The 17,218-nt window shown below is 36.3% G+C and overlaps 1 protein-coding gene across 8 annotated transcripts in view; it reads left to right on the forward strand.

Annotated features, from left to right (window-relative positions):
• The first annotated feature begins 2,501 nt into the window (after positions 1-2,501).
• Positions 2,502-17,218, forward strand: part of kmt2d (lysine (K)-specific methyltransferase 2D) — a 37,844-nt gene continuing 23,127 nt past the window's right edge. For 4 of the 8 annotated variants that reach the window (XM_087307284.1, XM_087307288.1, XM_087307286.1 and 1 more), the window contains exons 1-16: positions 4,817-5,185; positions 5,524-5,603; positions 8,229-8,340; positions 8,598-8,800; positions 11,708-11,817; positions 11,927-12,089; positions 12,174-12,345; positions 12,545-12,659; positions 13,355-13,536; positions 13,755-13,912; positions 14,421-14,570; positions 15,025-15,833; positions 15,942-16,064; positions 16,583-16,696; positions 16,810-16,914; positions 17,006-17,187. In XM_087307284.1, the coding sequence (XP_087163410.1) occupies positions 5,555-5,603; positions 8,229-8,340; positions 8,598-8,800; positions 11,708-11,817; positions 11,927-12,089; positions 12,174-12,345; positions 12,545-12,659; positions 13,355-13,536; positions 13,755-13,912; positions 14,421-14,570; positions 15,025-15,833; positions 15,942-16,064; positions 16,583-16,696; positions 16,810-16,914; positions 17,006-17,187 (2,747 nt within the window). In that variant the 5' untranslated portion in view covers positions 4,817-5,185; positions 5,524-5,554. Of the gene's footprint in view, positions 2,612-4,816; positions 5,186-5,523; positions 5,604-8,228; positions 8,341-8,597; positions 8,801-11,707; positions 11,818-11,926; positions 12,090-12,173; positions 12,346-12,544; positions 12,660-13,354; positions 13,537-13,754; positions 13,913-14,420; positions 14,571-15,024; positions 15,834-15,941; positions 16,065-16,582; positions 16,697-16,809; positions 16,915-17,005; positions 17,188-17,218 lie in introns of those variants that run through there. The other 4 variants (XM_087307285.2, XM_087307289.2, XM_087307287.2 and 1 more) reach the window with 2 other exon arrangements.

Genomic DNA, 17,218 nt, shown 5'->3' on the forward strand with positions numbered 1-17,218 from the left:
ACTCAACTTCATCCAGTTTTGTGACCCAATCTAAAGTGAGGACTATTTATGCTTTATAAATCCCTAATAAATGACAATTCAATGCTCAGTTAAATTCAGAAAAAAATGAATATAAATGACTTTATTTCTATTCATTTGAAGATCCACAAATTAAACCGTATCAAATTAAAAATAAATCTTTGCAACCTTATCTCAAATAAAGTTACTGTACCGTTTAAACATCGCTATTACCATTGAAATGTTGCATCATATTATATTGTTACAAATATTATATTGTTGTTTTTTATCCATCTTTTAATTTTACAGTAATTTTATTTTTTAGATAGGAATGCAAAGATTATTGTTCATGTGATTCTAACCTGCATGTATGTGTTAATAAAGCATTTATTAACATAGTAATCATTACGCCTAAATAATAAGTTATATAAATGTTGATTTCAATAGTTTATTAATCATTTAATTATGCATTTTTGAATGATCTTAAAAACCATTGAATACTTTTAAATACAAATGATTTGTAAATAATGGAATACTTAATTTAGTAAGGAAAAATTAATCACTCAGAAATTATGAAAGTACAATTATTAAGCACATTATAAATGTGCTTAAAAGTCAAGAATACAGCATTTGTAGCTGCAGTAATAAACTGCTTACAAATGTTTATTAATGTAGAGCTAATACTTAACAGATAATGAATTCACTATATGCTAATGCTTAATAAATGATTAATAGTCTGTTGTTATTATACTTATCTTTTTCTTGATTATATTTATAGATTGTTTTGCATGAAAATTCTCAAATACAACACTTGTAAATACAGAAATGCACTGCAAATAGCTAAATTTATAGACTGTTTATTAGGTTTTATGGAAATGCAAACAGTGAAGGTTAATTCATCAATTTCTGACAAAACACATGAATGAAAATACAAAACTGCACTGCAGGTAGCACAGACAACTACGAAATTGTGTCAGAGGACCCCAAAGACTTTATAGATTGTTTATTAGATCAGCATCATTCCAATCAATCAAACATTATAAATTCTTTCCAATAAGAGATTTTAAGTTATCTGGTGAAATTGCAATATATTTTGCAAAATATGTTTAAAAATTTTTGAGTTTTTCCAATACCGTGCAGCTCTATTGATTGTTCTATGTAATCAACATCTCAGTTTGTGCTCTAAAAGAAAAACATAAGGCACTGTACACCAAATAGACAAGACAGTATGACAACATCATATTCTACCGACATCTTAACTGCATTGTGGTAAACATTGGTTATACTCCAGTGTGTTTTTGATTCGCCATTGTTTCATTATATTCTTCGCTGCTAAAACAGTCTGCCAGGGTGTGTTGAGTGCCATAACTATGCTTGTCAGCTCAAAGAACAATAAATCTAAATCTGCTTGGTTTTTGTTATGCATGTGTTCTCGGAACATGTTGAATGAGAAATAGGCATGTAATATACAGGCATTTATAATACAGAAGGACTTTCATTTAAACAGACAGCTCATGCATTTGCACCCTGGGATCAATAAAGTCTGTCTTTTTAAATCTATACTTATCTAGTGTAAGAATAGACTAATAGTTCACTTTTGTTTAAGCAATGTTTTGTGGTCTCATTTTGTAATCTTAAATGTTCTGATTAGGATCGATTTTCATTGAGCTAGCAGTGTGCTAATTTTGAAAGCAAGGGTGCACTGACATCTAGTATGACTAATTGTCTCTGTACTGAGCTTGCTGTAAATATTGTGGCTGGATAATAAATGGCCTGCTTAAAATGGCTACCTTTTAAAAATGAAAAAGAATAGTCAAACAGACAAACAGATCTATCTATCTATCTATCTATCTATCTATCTATCTATCTATCTATCTATCTATCTATCTATCTATCTATCTATCTATCTATCTATCTATCTATCTATCTAGATGGATGGATGGATGGATGGATGGATGGATGGATGGATGGATGGATGGATAGATAGATAGATAGATAGATAGATAGATAGATAGATAGATAGATAGATAGATAGATAGATAGATAGATAGATAGATAGATATTGTTAATCAAAACCGCTAATTTTACAGTAAATTGACAAATAAATTACGGAATTAACTCATTATCTTAATGTCATGACCCAGAGTTTGTACTAGTGCACCCCTATTTTGTTTGTCCTTTCAAAAGTAGGGGTCGCAGTTGGACTCAGCACCGGTGTTAAAAACATGCTTTAATCTGCAGCCTGCTTTTACAGAGGCAGAAAGCCGATGCAGTCTCCTTCAAACTGTTACATGAAGCAAGTTTATCAAACAAGCTTGCTACATCTATCCAGATTTTAAGATCTGGGTGTGGGTTAGCCAAAGCAGTCTGGATGAAAGCAGCAAACATGAGAGTACAGCATGAAGTCATTTGATTCAATGGTCTCGGCTAGCCAAATTCTTAATATCAGGTAGTTTTGCAAACGTTTGCTCGTCCGACAGCACTTCCCCCATCAACAACAAACTAGTAAACCCTGCCTAGCCAAAGCTAGCTTAATGAAATGAAACGGACCTCGGCGATTATTATCCGGAGGATTGTTCCGATTATGTACGAGGACGTTAGCGGCGCATTGTAGGTGAGTGTTAAAAGTAGTATTTGTTTATTTTAAAATAAATTTATACTTGCTGATTAATCACCCCAGCAATGCTCGGGCCCCCCTTCTGTACGTCCATTTAGCGAAGTGAGTGCGAATCTGTCGGCCAAAATGAATGTGCTGCTAGCTTCATACGTACCATTGCGCTTCAGAAACTCAAGGTTAAAAACACCAACGTTGTGAATGTGATGTTCTTATGCTAGCCGTTTAGAAAATTTCACATTAGCTCGCTGTGTTATTAGTTTTAGCGTGATGCATGAGTGTTTATGTCCTTGGTAGTGAATGGCTAAGCCATATTTTTAGCAAGCACCAGTACACGAACCATCAGTCATCAAGACCGTATAAACACCGAAAGCTTAAGAATTAATGTGTCGCTTAGTGTGAAATATATGTTATCGTGATATCGTTTATATGCCGTGTAAGTTAAGTCACCTAAGCTGCCATGTTTGTTGTTGTTGGAAAGAGCAACAGCATTTTGGAGTGTAAAAGTATCTTGCTAGCATGCTGAGTTAGCAGATGTGAAACTGGGCGATTTGTTTTATTTATTTATTTTTTATTTATTTATTTTGCGAACACAATAAAATTGAATAAAATGCGCCTATTACAATGCACGTCGGCTTCTCGCAGTAATTTAAATTCTATATAGCACATAAGGACGCCAATTCTTAGCGTTCAATGCTTCACATGCACATTGTTTGGTTACTTTTAGATATTTTATCGATATAAAACTACTGGAAATGCTATAATAAAGACGAATTTATATGTGAAATGTAATAACCTGTTATGTGTAGTCTGTAACATGCGTGAAGGTGGTTGTCATTTCGCGTGTTGGGACTTAAACCGATTGGGAAACATGTCAACAAATTAGTGTGAAAGGATTTAGCTTGACAGTTTTTTAAACCTAAGTTAAGGTTAAAAGCTTCGTAGATCACAAATCTTGTGAGTTTATTATTTTTAGTATCGAGTGCTTTTAATTTATTATATTCAGACCAACGCAAATGAAAACTGTAGGGCGAATGGCAGTGCATGTCCCATATTTTGTACTTAGCTACGCAGTTAAAAGTTGAAATGGGGAAGCAGTTTGTACAGGGTTAGCTATATGTACACATTTCCTTATGCAAACACGAAATAAATTAATTTTATAAAAGAAACTGCGACAGAAATTTGCAAAAAACATTAAATTAAGATTAATCTTACAGAGTTTCCTGACTAGCCTGCTAGCATCAGGATAAACCTGAACATCAACACAATGTCAGCTGCTTTCCCTCCATAACTGTACTTTTACTAACACAGTATTTGTTAAGTTAATTTAAGGTGGATGATATATATGCCTACTTTAAAATTATGCATAAATGAATCATCATTATTAAAGGGAATCATACGACTAAACAATGTGTCTTGTCCTTGTACTGGTCCTTGTACTGTACTGTGTATTAGTATGCAGTCTGTTTACCTGCTGTGAAATCCCTTTAAATGTTAATGACAAGCCACTACACCTGTCATTGTAATAAAAATAATACAAATAAACTATTGTTAGAAATTATACATAGTTAGAATTTATTTATAATAAAAAGCTGTGCAATCTGCTGTTTTCTGATTTCACAATACAATTTTACATCTCTGTTTTTTCAACATGGGAGGAAACAGGCATGTAAATCCGGAAGTATGTGTGCAAAGGTCCTGACAAGTACAGGACGTTGTATTTATTATGTTTAGCATGTTTTATACAAGAGGATATTATGCAACACATAGCTGAATTGCATTTCTTTGTAAAGTAGCTATGGGCTAGATAGACAGACAGACAGACAGACAGACAGACAGACAGACAGAAAGATAGATAGATAGATAGATAGATAGATAGATAGATAGATAGATAGATAGATAGATAGATAGATAGATAGACCGACAGACAGACAGACAGACAGATAGATGATACAGATACAGACAGATGTCAGAGTAACAAAGTGCAACTTTGTGCAGAAACAGGAAGTTACTCAGTGATTAAAGAAGTAACATTGTAATATCCATAAATGTTACTCAGAACACATAGCAAATCAAGTTAAACTTAATTTACACTGTTTCCAGACCATTCCTTACTGTGAAAACGTCCACTCTGAACTGGCGGAACAAAATAACGTTGGCGATGTTTTATCCCGACCTCGTTTTGTGTGTCACAGGAAGCGCGCTACACGGAAGTTGTATTTTCTTTGTGTTTCTCCCTTTAACGTCGTTTTACATAAAGAAAGTAATGCGTTATCTTAGTTATGCACGAAATTATTGAGTTTTATTGACCGCGGGTAATCGCTAACAAACGGAGCCGTGTATGCGTGTCGGTATTCGCTTGCTTTGGTGATGGACGAACGGATTATTTTGCAGAGAGTTTGTTAACCCCGGCCAGAAAGCTAGCGTGTTAGCCGCGTCTTGGCACTACTGTAAGCTGAGCGGAACGACGCAGCTGCAGGATCAGACAAATTTAACAAATCTGCTAGCCGTTGTTTATCTACCAGCGTTAACCAAAACGGAGAAAATGCACCGAACACGCGAATCCACCTCATGGTTTGTATTTAATAAGCTGCTTTGTGATGTGTTTCCCTAAATACACCAATGTTTGCGTAGTTAGGTGTGGAGTAATTTGAAGTTTGCTGGATTATGCTCGATAATTACGCGGTTACATGGCACTATACTTGATCAAATTTAGCTGATGCTGTGCTGTGTATTATAGGTTATCACTAGTTGACCACTCTTAACTTTTCCATTGCCTCATTTCAGATGGTTGAGTAAAATAAGAGAGTTTTGCTGCTGTAGGTCATTGCAAAATCCGGATTTGTACATGCTTCTGCTGTCTCACACGGTCATTTTGTCTTTAAATCATGTCACTGGTCTCTCTGTTTCAGATCTCTGTAATAGAGATCTTCTTCAGCAGGAATGGACGAGCAGAAATCAAACTGCGAAGAAAATGATTCAGAAACTGCAGGTTAGTAAACATAAATGATTTCTATGTGATTTCTGTTCTAATTCTAAAAGATTTCTTTAGTCTTAAGTGTGTAATAAGGTAAAGAAAGTACTTTACTTAAATGCAAATTCTGAACAACAGTGTGCATTAAAGATTAGTTGAATTAAATTAGGAAATATGCTGTTTTTTTACTCATCCTTTAGGCGTTTCAAGGTTTTGGTTCTTTTAAGTAGGCATGGGACGATAACAGTTCTAAAGGTAAACACGGTTTGGAAAAGACAACCTTTTAAAGAGCCCAATTTTTTGGTTAATCCATTCACGTGGTATATGCAAGATTTTTTATTTACATTTTTTTCGGACAACAGTAACTCCAGCAGAAAAGATATTCAAGGATGCTGTTTTAAGTTGTAAAGAAATCTGTGTTTTTGAAACTAACGAAGACAGCAGAAGTCAATGATTCATTTAAATTATTTAGCCTGACATGTTTACTGCTCCAAAAAATTATAAATGTTTCCCAGATTAAAATATATTGTCTTCAAAGGGGTGGAAAGTTGCTGTTTTTACCCAGAAATTTAAAAGGTACTTATTTTAGAGTAGTAATCTCAATACCGTAAAACCGTGATATTTTTATCCATGGTTATCATACAGTCAGAATCTCATACCAGCCCATACCTGCTCTAAGTAGAACATAAAGCAAAGTTTTAGCTAGAAAGAGTTCCCACCGTTCATGCAATTTTCATATGTTTATCCCAGACGTTGGAAGTCAGGAAATTTTGTACTTTTTTTTTTCCAAGTAATGGAATATCAGGGATTTTTGTTTGGTGGTTTAAATTTGACGTCTTATCAAAATGTAATATTGGTATCCCATGTTTTTTGTTTCATGTTTTGCTTGTTGTTTGTTTATTTTTTAATTGCCGTGTTATTCCATGTCAGCCGACAATCGCTTAAATTTAGATGAGTCAGGCTGTACCCGTTAAAATACTACATTATTTTTTATGTCTACTCTGTGCTTAATACAACAGCTGTCTGTTTTTTTGTTTATTATTTACCTTCTTGTATATTGTGGAAATATGCTCTATTCTCCAAAAGATTTGATTATTCATTTGCTGCTTAATTATTAAGAATAACAAATACCAGCAAACTGTAAAACTGATTGTGCTTCAAACTAGCATGTTTATAGTATGGCAATGCATCACAATTTTATACGTTTGCAACATCAATCAGCAAAGCAAGCTATTTTGTATGGCTAGAAAAGAATGGAAGCGAGTGTGGCTAAAATCTTGACACATTTAAGTTACAGTGGCTACACCACTCTTACATGATAATTGAAGTATTATAATAATAGTCAGGAAATTTGGCATTTGTCTTGGATAAAAATATCAGTTACACGGTATTTTAATTAAAGCTCTAAAATATATTCCTTTTAAATGTCTTGGTAAAAACAACTTAAACTTTTTACCTCTTTGAACACAAAATATGTTATTTTGAGAAATATCTTTAATATATTCTTTGAGTAAACGTCAGACTGAATAATTCAAATAAATTATTGACTTCTGCTGTCTTCATTAGTTTAAAAACACAGATTTCTTTATCATTTAAAACAGCATCTTTGGATATCTTTTCTGCTGGAGGTACTGTTGAATCTTACGTATACCTTAGAAACGGTAAAGCAGAAAATTTTGGTGGTTTTAAAACCTTGACTTTTCAAAACAGCGTTAAACCTTAAATTATTATTGTCCCATAACTGATCAGCACTAAGAGTAAAAAAAAAAATCCAAAAAATTGAATACCTGTGGCTGCTGACTGTATATCTGTCTAATGAAGGAAATGATTAGTCTTGGCAAGAAATCAAACATTATTTACAACATTGTCTTTAATCCACAGCCTCATCATATGCTCCTGGCATTCTATTCATGACTTTTGTTTCAATTGATGTATTTATTGTTTACAACAAAGAGGGAATATGCTAATATTATGTTGTTTATTAAATCTGTGTTTGTGCTTTTCCTGGATGCAATAACATTTGAACAGAAAAAAAAAAATATTACATTTGGGTGTACAATATGCACCAAGTTATCAGAAGCTTGTAATTCAGAGTGTAACTGAATTAAAGGTATCAATGTTATAAATAATGTTTAGTTTCTTGCACAGATCAATCATTTTACTTTATGAAACCTGATTGTATCACATGCTATCATAACATTATTTATCAATATGTAGCTCTTTTTGGAAGCTATAGAAATTAAAAATGTAAAACAGGAAATATCTTGGCACCATTGTTTTTGTTTACATCCCTCATAAGGGTCTATTTATGTTTTGACTTTCAAAGTAGTCAGTAGCCTTTTACTTGGATTTTAGAAATGTTTTGCTCAAGAGAAAAAAAACATCCACATCTAGGATGGCCTTTGGGTGAGTAAATAAACAGTGAATTAAATTTTTTAGGGCAACTATCTTTTGAATGCAATAATCCAGAGATCTTTTGAGCAAATAATAAATCTTGCCCGGCAATGAAATCTTTAAAAGGGAATCCTCTCTTCCATCTGACCTTTGCTTGAATTCCCTGTGGGGGAACAGTGCTACCTATTAGGAATTTTAAAGGGCATATTTATATTTGATCCATTTTAACTTACGGCATGTTTCTCTCAGCTGATGATGGGACCCCAGCAAAGGAGAGCGTCCAAGTCGAGGGGGAACTGAATGCCCCTGTTGCTGCAGAGGACATCTCAGGCACTACTGTGGACACTTCCAGCTCATCATTGTAAGGCTTTCTATAAATATTGCGGTTGCACTGCTTTGCATAAAATGTAGGTCATGCTTGAATAGTGATGTTTGTATGAAAAAGGCTATCTTCATTAAACAGAACATGAGGTGATGTAGACAAAATAGTCACTGTTTAGAGGCATAGATCTATCAGCCAAGGTCAAATAAAAGGCAAAATTTAAATGTTAATGCATCTTATTTGATTACACTGAGCCGTTAAGCCTGTCCTTTTTTTTGCTGTTTGTTTTTTTCTAGGGAGACTGTCAGGGCCTGTGCTCTCTGCAGCTGTGTGGAGCGTAGTCTACATGGCCAAGGAGAGCTTCAGTGTTTTGGACCCTCTTCTGATCGGCCTAGCTTGGAGTCCTCTGTTTCCACTTTGCCAGCAGCTGGAAACGATGACCTGTCTTCCATTGGATTCTCTGAATCCACCTGTCTGGCATCTCTCTTTGATGACACAGGTAATATAAGGAAATTTAATTCACCACATTGTTTCCTTTAGGATTTTTTTTTCAGCTGTGGCAGCACACTCTGTTGGGCCTTTTACACAGATTTACCAATTACCTGTGGCCTTATTTCAATGACAAATGTTGTGAGCGCAGTATTACAAGTTGAGATGGCATTCATGTAATACGAGCATGTGTATCTCTTTGCTTGCTTACTGATTTCCTCTGTTCATGCACAAAACTTTTTGCACACCCCCTCAAATATACGTTGCTCAAGTGAAGATTTTCCTGTGCACTTTCAATTAAACTCTGCTAAAGTGCGATTAAGTTTGTTTATGTAACGAGTATGTCTCCAACATTTATTGGATTTGCTAGGAATATTTATCAATGTCTACCAATTAACCGACTGAGCGCCATTAGTGCGTCCTGAAGTGAAAGTGTGAAACGGCTGTAAACTCCAGCAAGATAAAGGCCCAATCCCAATTTTACCCCTTAGCCCTTCCCCTTACCCCTACCTCTCGTTTTGCGCATTCCTGTGAAAGGGTAGGGGTGTCCCAATTCTCTTTAGCTTGAAGGCGTAGGGCTAAGAGGAAGGGATGAACAAAGAGGAGAAAGAAAATTTCACAAAATACACCAGCCACAGCTGCACCCGGAAATAAGGAGATCCACAAATTAGTATTTATTGTCATTATTATGAGTTTTTTCAACGAACAAGCATATGTTATGCTAAAATAAAATCTGCTGAATTTTGCAGTCTATAATTCCTAATCATAACTCCTATACAGCAGTTTCACAACATTCTGACACTCGATCACTCTATAATACCCTGTCAGTAGTGTCTAGTGTGTCTAATATTGCCATGTCTAGTGGCTGGGAATGAGCTTTCACAGTGTCTGCTATAATGTTAATGTTGTTTTGGTGTGTTTACATGGATGAATATGGCCACGGTGTAAATACACAGTATAGTTACGATCTTATTGCCACATTAGATCGTTATGATAACATAATATATGCCTTCAGTGATTTCCTGAAGATATACACCAAAAAATAACACAACTGGAATAACTGCAGCAGTCACGATTGTCTGATCTCATATGAAGCATGAGATAGAGATGGCATGTGATGACGTGTGCAGGTGTTGTAGTGCTGTCCCAATTCCTACAAGTAAATTTTGAAGCCCTTCCCCTTAACACTTGGGTTTAAGGGCCAAAAGGTAAGGGTACAGAAATAGAATTGGGTCTGGGCCAAAGTCATTGTATACAGAGCCACAGACCTTAATCTAATCTTAATCTAACTGTTCACCATAACTGAAAGCTATGTTTTGTTTGCTAGCCTCACGCATTACACACCTGTCAATCTGTCAGTCAGTCAGCATGTCACCTTAAAGGGTTAAACAAAACGCACTGCACTACTACGAAAAGCACTACAGAAAAGTTTGCGCTGTTATAATTCACTTACCTTTTAATACATTTAGGTGCGATTATAACATGGGATGAAGCAGTGGCGCAGTAGGTAGTGCTGTCGCCTTACAGCAAGAAGGTCGCTGGTTCGAACCTCAGCTCAGTTGGCATTTCTGTGAGGAGTTGTATGAAATGACGGAATGTTTAAAGTCGTTATCATATGGACAAGTCTAAATGGAGGACTTGTTCCAAAGAGCAGACCCCGCAATCATACGGTACTAAGAAGAAGAAGAGGAGGTGCGATTATAAAATGCTTAAAAAAAAAGAAACAACTGAATGTTTTGAATGAGAAGGTGTAACTTAGCAGTGGCAGGACAAATTTTGGTGTGTCACCCTGCCAATGTATGGGGTCAGTATGATAAACAAAACTGCTTGTAGAAAGTCTTTAATGCTCACAAAGTCTCTGATTAAAATACATTAAGCACAAACAAACAAAAAAAGCTAAGATGTACATGTTCAAATATAAAATTTAGTGTTTTATCTAATGCATAAAAAAATTCTAATATACATGTGGTTATGTACACATGCATAATGACAAGATTGTCATTGTGCTCTAAATGACTCTAAATTGTTGTCAAAAGATTGAACATCTTGACAGTACATTTGATCAATTGTGTTTATTTTTTTTAGCTAAATAAAACTTTTTCTAAAAAAAAGTTTTTTCAAAAAAGATAAAAAGACTAAAAAAAAGATTCCAACCTTTGACACGGTAGCAGGTGTTATATTTGTACATGTGTCAATCAGACTGTCGAACACTGATCGATAGTGTGATAATATATATATATATAGATATAGATATATATAGATATATATATATATATGGATGGATGGATGGATGGATGGATGGATGGATGGATGGATTTTTTTTCTGTATGTAATTCTTTTGCATGTTTGCTTATTTTTAATTGTTATTGTGTCAGGACTTGCTGAAGTGCTGTGTGACTCCACAGAAAATTTCCCCTTGAGGGACAATGAAGTATATAAACAAACAAATAAGTTTTATTTGTTTAAAAAATAAGTTGTGTATCATTGGAAAACAAAAATGAGGGTTTGCATGCCATAAAAAACATTTATCAACCAGTGAACATAGTCTGAGGGCAAGTTACCGTTCCATCAGCTATTCCTACATTTCTTGCGACAGGACTTAATGCTGAGCTCTGCACTGGGTCAAAATCTGTTTTTGTGTATATTATGTAGTGCAGGGGGTGTCAAACTTTATTTTAGTTTCAATCTTGCTTCAACACACAAATCGTGTAGTTTTCAAATAAACCTGAAGGATGTAACTAACTGGATCAAGTGTGTTTTAATTATAGTTAGCTATAGCCCTCTAGGAACTGAGTTTGTAAGAAATAGCTGTGGTTTGTTTATGTTTGAAAGATATATACGAACTCTCAACCTTTTATCGTAAGCATGTTTTCTTCTATGTAGTTTTTATAACTCCAAATCCTTTTTTCTGAATCAGGGAGCTGCTGGGTTCACCACTGGTGTGCCGTGTGGTCAGAGGGAGTGGAACAGACTGAGGGTGAGGTGCTGATAAACGTGGATAAGGCAGTCGTCTCAGGGATACAGCGGGTAGGCACAGAGCTTCCTTTATCAAAGCATTAAACCTCCATAAATATTGCTTTATGACAGGCAAATTAACTTTTCCATCTTTTACCTGGCTTTTGTATCTCTGCTTCAGCCATGTGATTATTGTAAACGGATGGGTGCTACTATCCGCTGCCGGGCCGAAGGCTGCTCACGGTTTTACCACTTCCCCTGCTCGGCTGCAAGTGGATCCTTCCAGTCCATGAAGCAGCTGGCGCTCCTCTGTCCAGAGCACATAGACAAGGCTGAGGAGATTGGTACGGAATTGCAGAAGAAGAGATGCGATATGATCAGTAAATAATGATCAGGATTGCTGAGATGAGTCTGTGTTTGTTTTGCAGCCGGAGAGGAGGCACGGTGTGCAGTGTGTGACTCGGTTGGAGACCTGTCGGGTTTGCTGTACTGTACTGGATGTGGGCAGCACTATCACGATGCCTGTCTGGAGATTAGTGCTACACCACTTCAGCGGTCAGGATGGCAGTGTCCTGAGTGCAAGGTGTGCCAGACCTGCAGGTATGTTGGAATAGATCTAGCATTTTTACGTTATTATATTATATTATATTATATTATATTATATTATATTATATTATATTATATTATATTATATTATATTATATTATATTATATTATATTATATTATATTATATTATATTATATATAAAATGTTTTATAGAGATTGTGGTAAAAGTGCATTTTCTTTAATTACATCCAGGCAACCAGGGGAGGATTCAAAGATGCTGGTTTGCGATGCTTGTGACAAGGGCTACCACACCTTCTGTCTACTGCCAGCCATGGACTCTGTTCCCCCTGATTCATGGAAGTGCAAAGTAAGTGTATACCCATGACTCATGAATATGCTCTTTATCTGTCTAATATCACCATTTATGGCAGAAATCAGACCTGTTCAGTTTATTTACATAGTTGTTCTGCTCTTTTCTCATGCCCAAACTATACAGAGAAACCAGTAGAGTTTTTCTGCCAAGGCTCACTTAATAATGACAATTGTCATCACAACACTTTGAGGTTGATCACACAGAACACTGTTTTGCATTCCACAGTGCAGCTTTTCAGTTCAACTAATATGTAAACGTGCATTAGTTGGACACCTTTAATTTCTGCTCTGATTGCACATACTTTGCAACTTATTTCACCTAACACAGTGTTATGAAGCATAATAAAGTCAAAAATATAAGCATACTCCACTTTACAGTTACACTGCAAGATTTTAAGTTGGCATTATTTTTAATATGGCTAAAACCATCCTGGTTTATCGACCACATGCCTTCATGTGATTTGTAGGCTTATCCAATTTGAACACCAACATGTGCACATGATGGATAAGTGTAGTTTTATTGGCCTATACAGCAATACAAAATGTGTGATTCCTTTTTTGGGGGGTTCTTTGAGTGAAAGCGGCTAAATAGTAGCTTGTACAGAAGTTTGGCAAATAGGAAAATGTGATTTTTGTGAGTAAAATACCTGTCTATTGTTTTGGCTGACCTCATTTGCATGTCTGTTTTAGCGGTGCCGTGTGTGTATTGACTGTGGCATGCGAGGGTTGAAGCTTCCTGGCTCTGAACAGTGGTTTGAGAGCTACACAGTATGTGAAGGTTGTCAGCGCAGGCGCACCTCTGTCTGCGGCGTGTGTAGTAAAGCCACTGAACCCTCGGTCTCCCTTCAACATCACTGTGCCATCTGCCACAGGTTAGTTTGTGTACCTCCTGCCATAAAGAGCTGGCAAAAAGAGCTGCTGCATGTCTAGAGAAGAGGGGTTGGTGCTGTACGAAAACGCTGTTTTCTAAAGTGTACTTTTCCTTTTTAAATTCACTAGTATGAAGTTATATTTACTATAAAGTAACAAACAAACTCACCTTTATTTGTCTCTGTGCATATATTTAACTTGCGTTTGATGTCTTTCACAGATGGGTACACAGTGATTGTGCCTCACTGTCAGGGCCTCCTGAGGAGAAATGCATCTGTGTGCTCTGCAAAGAAATCCCAGATGAGGTTTCCGTCGAGGCTGAGGTGTCATCGATGCAAGTAGATGAGAAAACTGATTTGGAGGTGCCAGTAGAATTGGGTAAGCTTTATTATTATTATTATTAAATCAGGTCCAACATTTATTTCTTTTAATTATTTTCTCATTTTTGTCACATTAACCTTAAGAATTTTCTTCTAAAATGCTATTTCTTTGCTCAAGAAACATTTTCCCTTTTTATTGTTAGAATTAAACACATTTTCAAAACAACGATTTAGGTTTCTTTAAATAGATCATTCAAAAGAAAAGAAAATCAATTTAATGTCATGTTTAATCAATTTATTGCATTATTATTATTAATATAAAGTACTTGCCTGTTTAAATTATTTGAATCTGAAAACAGATTTAAATGACACATTTACGTTATATTAGAATTTAAAATGCTTCATTTAATATGGATTCAAATCATGCATTGTAATGTTCTTTGTATGGTTGTGTGCTTGGCGTCAAGTACAAGCTGATGATGCTTCGATCAAGTTTCTGTTCTCTGTTGACTAGAGTATTATTAACTGTTATTAGATGTGTATATTGAGCTGTTGTCTCATTTTAGGGACCGAGCTTGAGGTGGTTGAAATAGCAGAAGTGAAAGAAAGCATTATGGAGGAAGCACTACGGCCAGAGGGTACAGAGGGCTCTACAGAGGCTAATGTGCACACTGAGGTCTCTACAGAGCAGCAGCCCCTTTTAGCAACTGTTTCAGGTAAATTTCCAGTCCATCTCATTAGTTGAAGGTCATTTTTGCTTTCGAAGGAGCCTGAAGTGATGCATGAGATTTAGTTACCCCCAGTTGTTCGTTCTGTTAATCCTTTCAAAACATTCATAAAGAGCTTGAAAATAAAACAATCTTCATTTGAATGGAGTAGCCTAAGAAATAGATTTACTTTGAGATGAATTTAGTATTTAAGTTGTTGTTCACACATAAATGTTAATTTGTAAACGATGTTTACAGCATTCATATTTAGACATTAAAGTTCAGGCATGCACGCTTGATGCATGAAAACCAACGAGGTTCATGCTTAAGTTATGAAATGTATACTGAAACTAACAGTGAAAAACAGAAGTTGTCCCATTTGGTGAATAAAGTTTTTTTTTGTCAAGTTGATTGTCATGAAAGCTATTTTTTTGGTCTTTGAGTATCACTTTCTTGTTTGTAGATGTTGATGCAAAGCAAAAAGAAGATGAAACTACCAGTGAAACGGTGGTTGCAGAGGCTGTTGAGCAAAAACCAGAGGACACTCAGGACCCTCCTATAAAGGATAGCCCAGACAGCCCTGTCTCTGACACTAAAGAAGAGGCTCAATCTGATGTAGCTGGGACTAATATAAAAAGGCAGGATGAATCGCAAGACAAGCCTCCTCAATCAGAGACAGAGTTGGATGGTACTGTTAAGTCCACAAAAGCAAAACCTCCATCAAGCCCATGTTCCCAGTTATCTCAAATCACACTCCCTGTTGCAGAAGAAGAGGAGCCAGTTGCTATGGACTTGGAGGAGATGGGTTCCCAAGAAGAGACGATAAACAGGACTCCTCCATCCCCTGCTCCTCACACAGAAATGCCCACTGCATCTGACACAGATGATAGAATGGGACAGTCTGAGGATGAAGAAGAGGAGGATGAGCAGGGTGTGGAGGAATCTTTAGATGATTCACTCCTCAAAGATGAGAGTCAGTGTGAAGAGGATCAGGCCAGGAAAGAGTTGCAGGAGGATATGAAGCCAGAGCTGGTCCTTGATGAGACCTCAAACCTTAGCCACGGTGATGAGAGCAGTAGTGGTTTTCTTGGCTCGCCGGCAGAGGCAGACTCTCAGATGCTGTCCATGGAGCTTAGCCTGGTGCCAGCCGGCAGGACCCGATCAGATTCGCTGCTCACCGAAACTGAGGACTCCTTGCCTTTTGATCCACTGAAGCCCGATGGTGAGAAAGTGAAGCGCAGGGGTTCTCCAGGACGCTCGCGAATGAAACAGGTGAATTTCTAAATGAATTTTGTAAGTTGTTCTGAATGAATTTTGATGGGTTCTTAATTACTCCAGCAAAGTATGTTTGATGCACATAAATGACTTCTGACGTTTCAGGGCCGAGGCAGTGGGTTCCCAGGGAAACGGCGGCCACGTGGTGGTGGTAGTGGTGGTGGTGGTGGAAGAGGGCGTGGACGGTCACGTCTCAAAGCGATGGCCTCTTGCATTGATGCCTTTCTTGTGAGTTTTTCAATTTATGGAGTATTTCCACTTGAAAGCTCTTGCTTTACTAGCATTTTTAAATGTATTTCACGTAGAATTGCTTTTAAAAATTTTAGTTTTAAAGATGTTTTTTAATTTGCAAATTATTTTAAATATAATAATTATTATTGTAAAATTATTTTGGGGTTAACAAACTAATTTAAATAAATGCATTAGCATTTATTTAAATAAACCAAATATAAATATTAGCACATTAATTCACATGAATTATTTGCCATGATCACTTACATTTTTAAGTTATGGTATCCGTGTTGTTTAACTTAAAACTACATAAAATGCAAAATATAAAATAAGACGTATTCATCAAACATTAACATTCATGGTGAGACACTGTCTTGTTAAAAAAAACAGCTGTGACATCTTTCAGTTACAGCAATACCAACACTGCATCCTACTTTCATTTAACAGCTGTTATCTCTTATAAAAAGAAACCAAGGTTTGCATGTTTAAATAGAAAACATCTGAAATATTTACAGCTAAGCATGACTGCAGACACTGGAATTAGCAAAGAGGAAGATGAGGAGGAAGATGACACCATGCAAAATACTGTGGTACTTTTCTCCAACACTGATAAGTTTGTCCTGCAGCAGGTATGAATCTCATTGCTCTTTACCTTTGCTTTCATATAAAGTACAAGATCACAATAATCTGATTCATCTTGTGTGTGTTTGTGTGTGTGTGTGTGTGTGTGTGCGTGCAACAGGACATGTGTGTAGTTTGTGGTAGTTTTGGACAGGGTGTGGAGGGCCAGCTCCTAGCATGTGCTCAGTGTGCACAGTGTTATCATCCATACTGTGTGAACAGCAAGGTAAGTTATTTATTTATTTTTACATTTATTCTGCACAAGAACCCCGTTTTACACTGTCTCTCGTTATCTGTTTGTTTGATTATCTCTAAAGATCACCAAGATGATGTTGAGAAAAGGCTGGCGTTGTCTTGAGTGCATTGTGTGTGAGGTGTGTGGGAAGGCTTCAGATCCTTCACGGTTACTGCTTTGTGATGACTGTGATGTCAGCTATCACACTTACTGCTTGGACCCACCCTTACAGACGGTCCCCAAGGGAGGCTGGAAGTGCAAATGGTTTGTCATTGCTGCTATACCTATGCATATG

This window comes from Danio rerio, chromosome 23 (assembly GCF_052040795.2).
Source record: "Danio rerio strain M-AB ecotype USA chromosome 23, GRCz13ab, whole genome shotgun sequence".
NCBI lineage: Eukaryota > Metazoa > Chordata > Actinopteri > Cypriniformes > Danionidae > Danio > Danio rerio.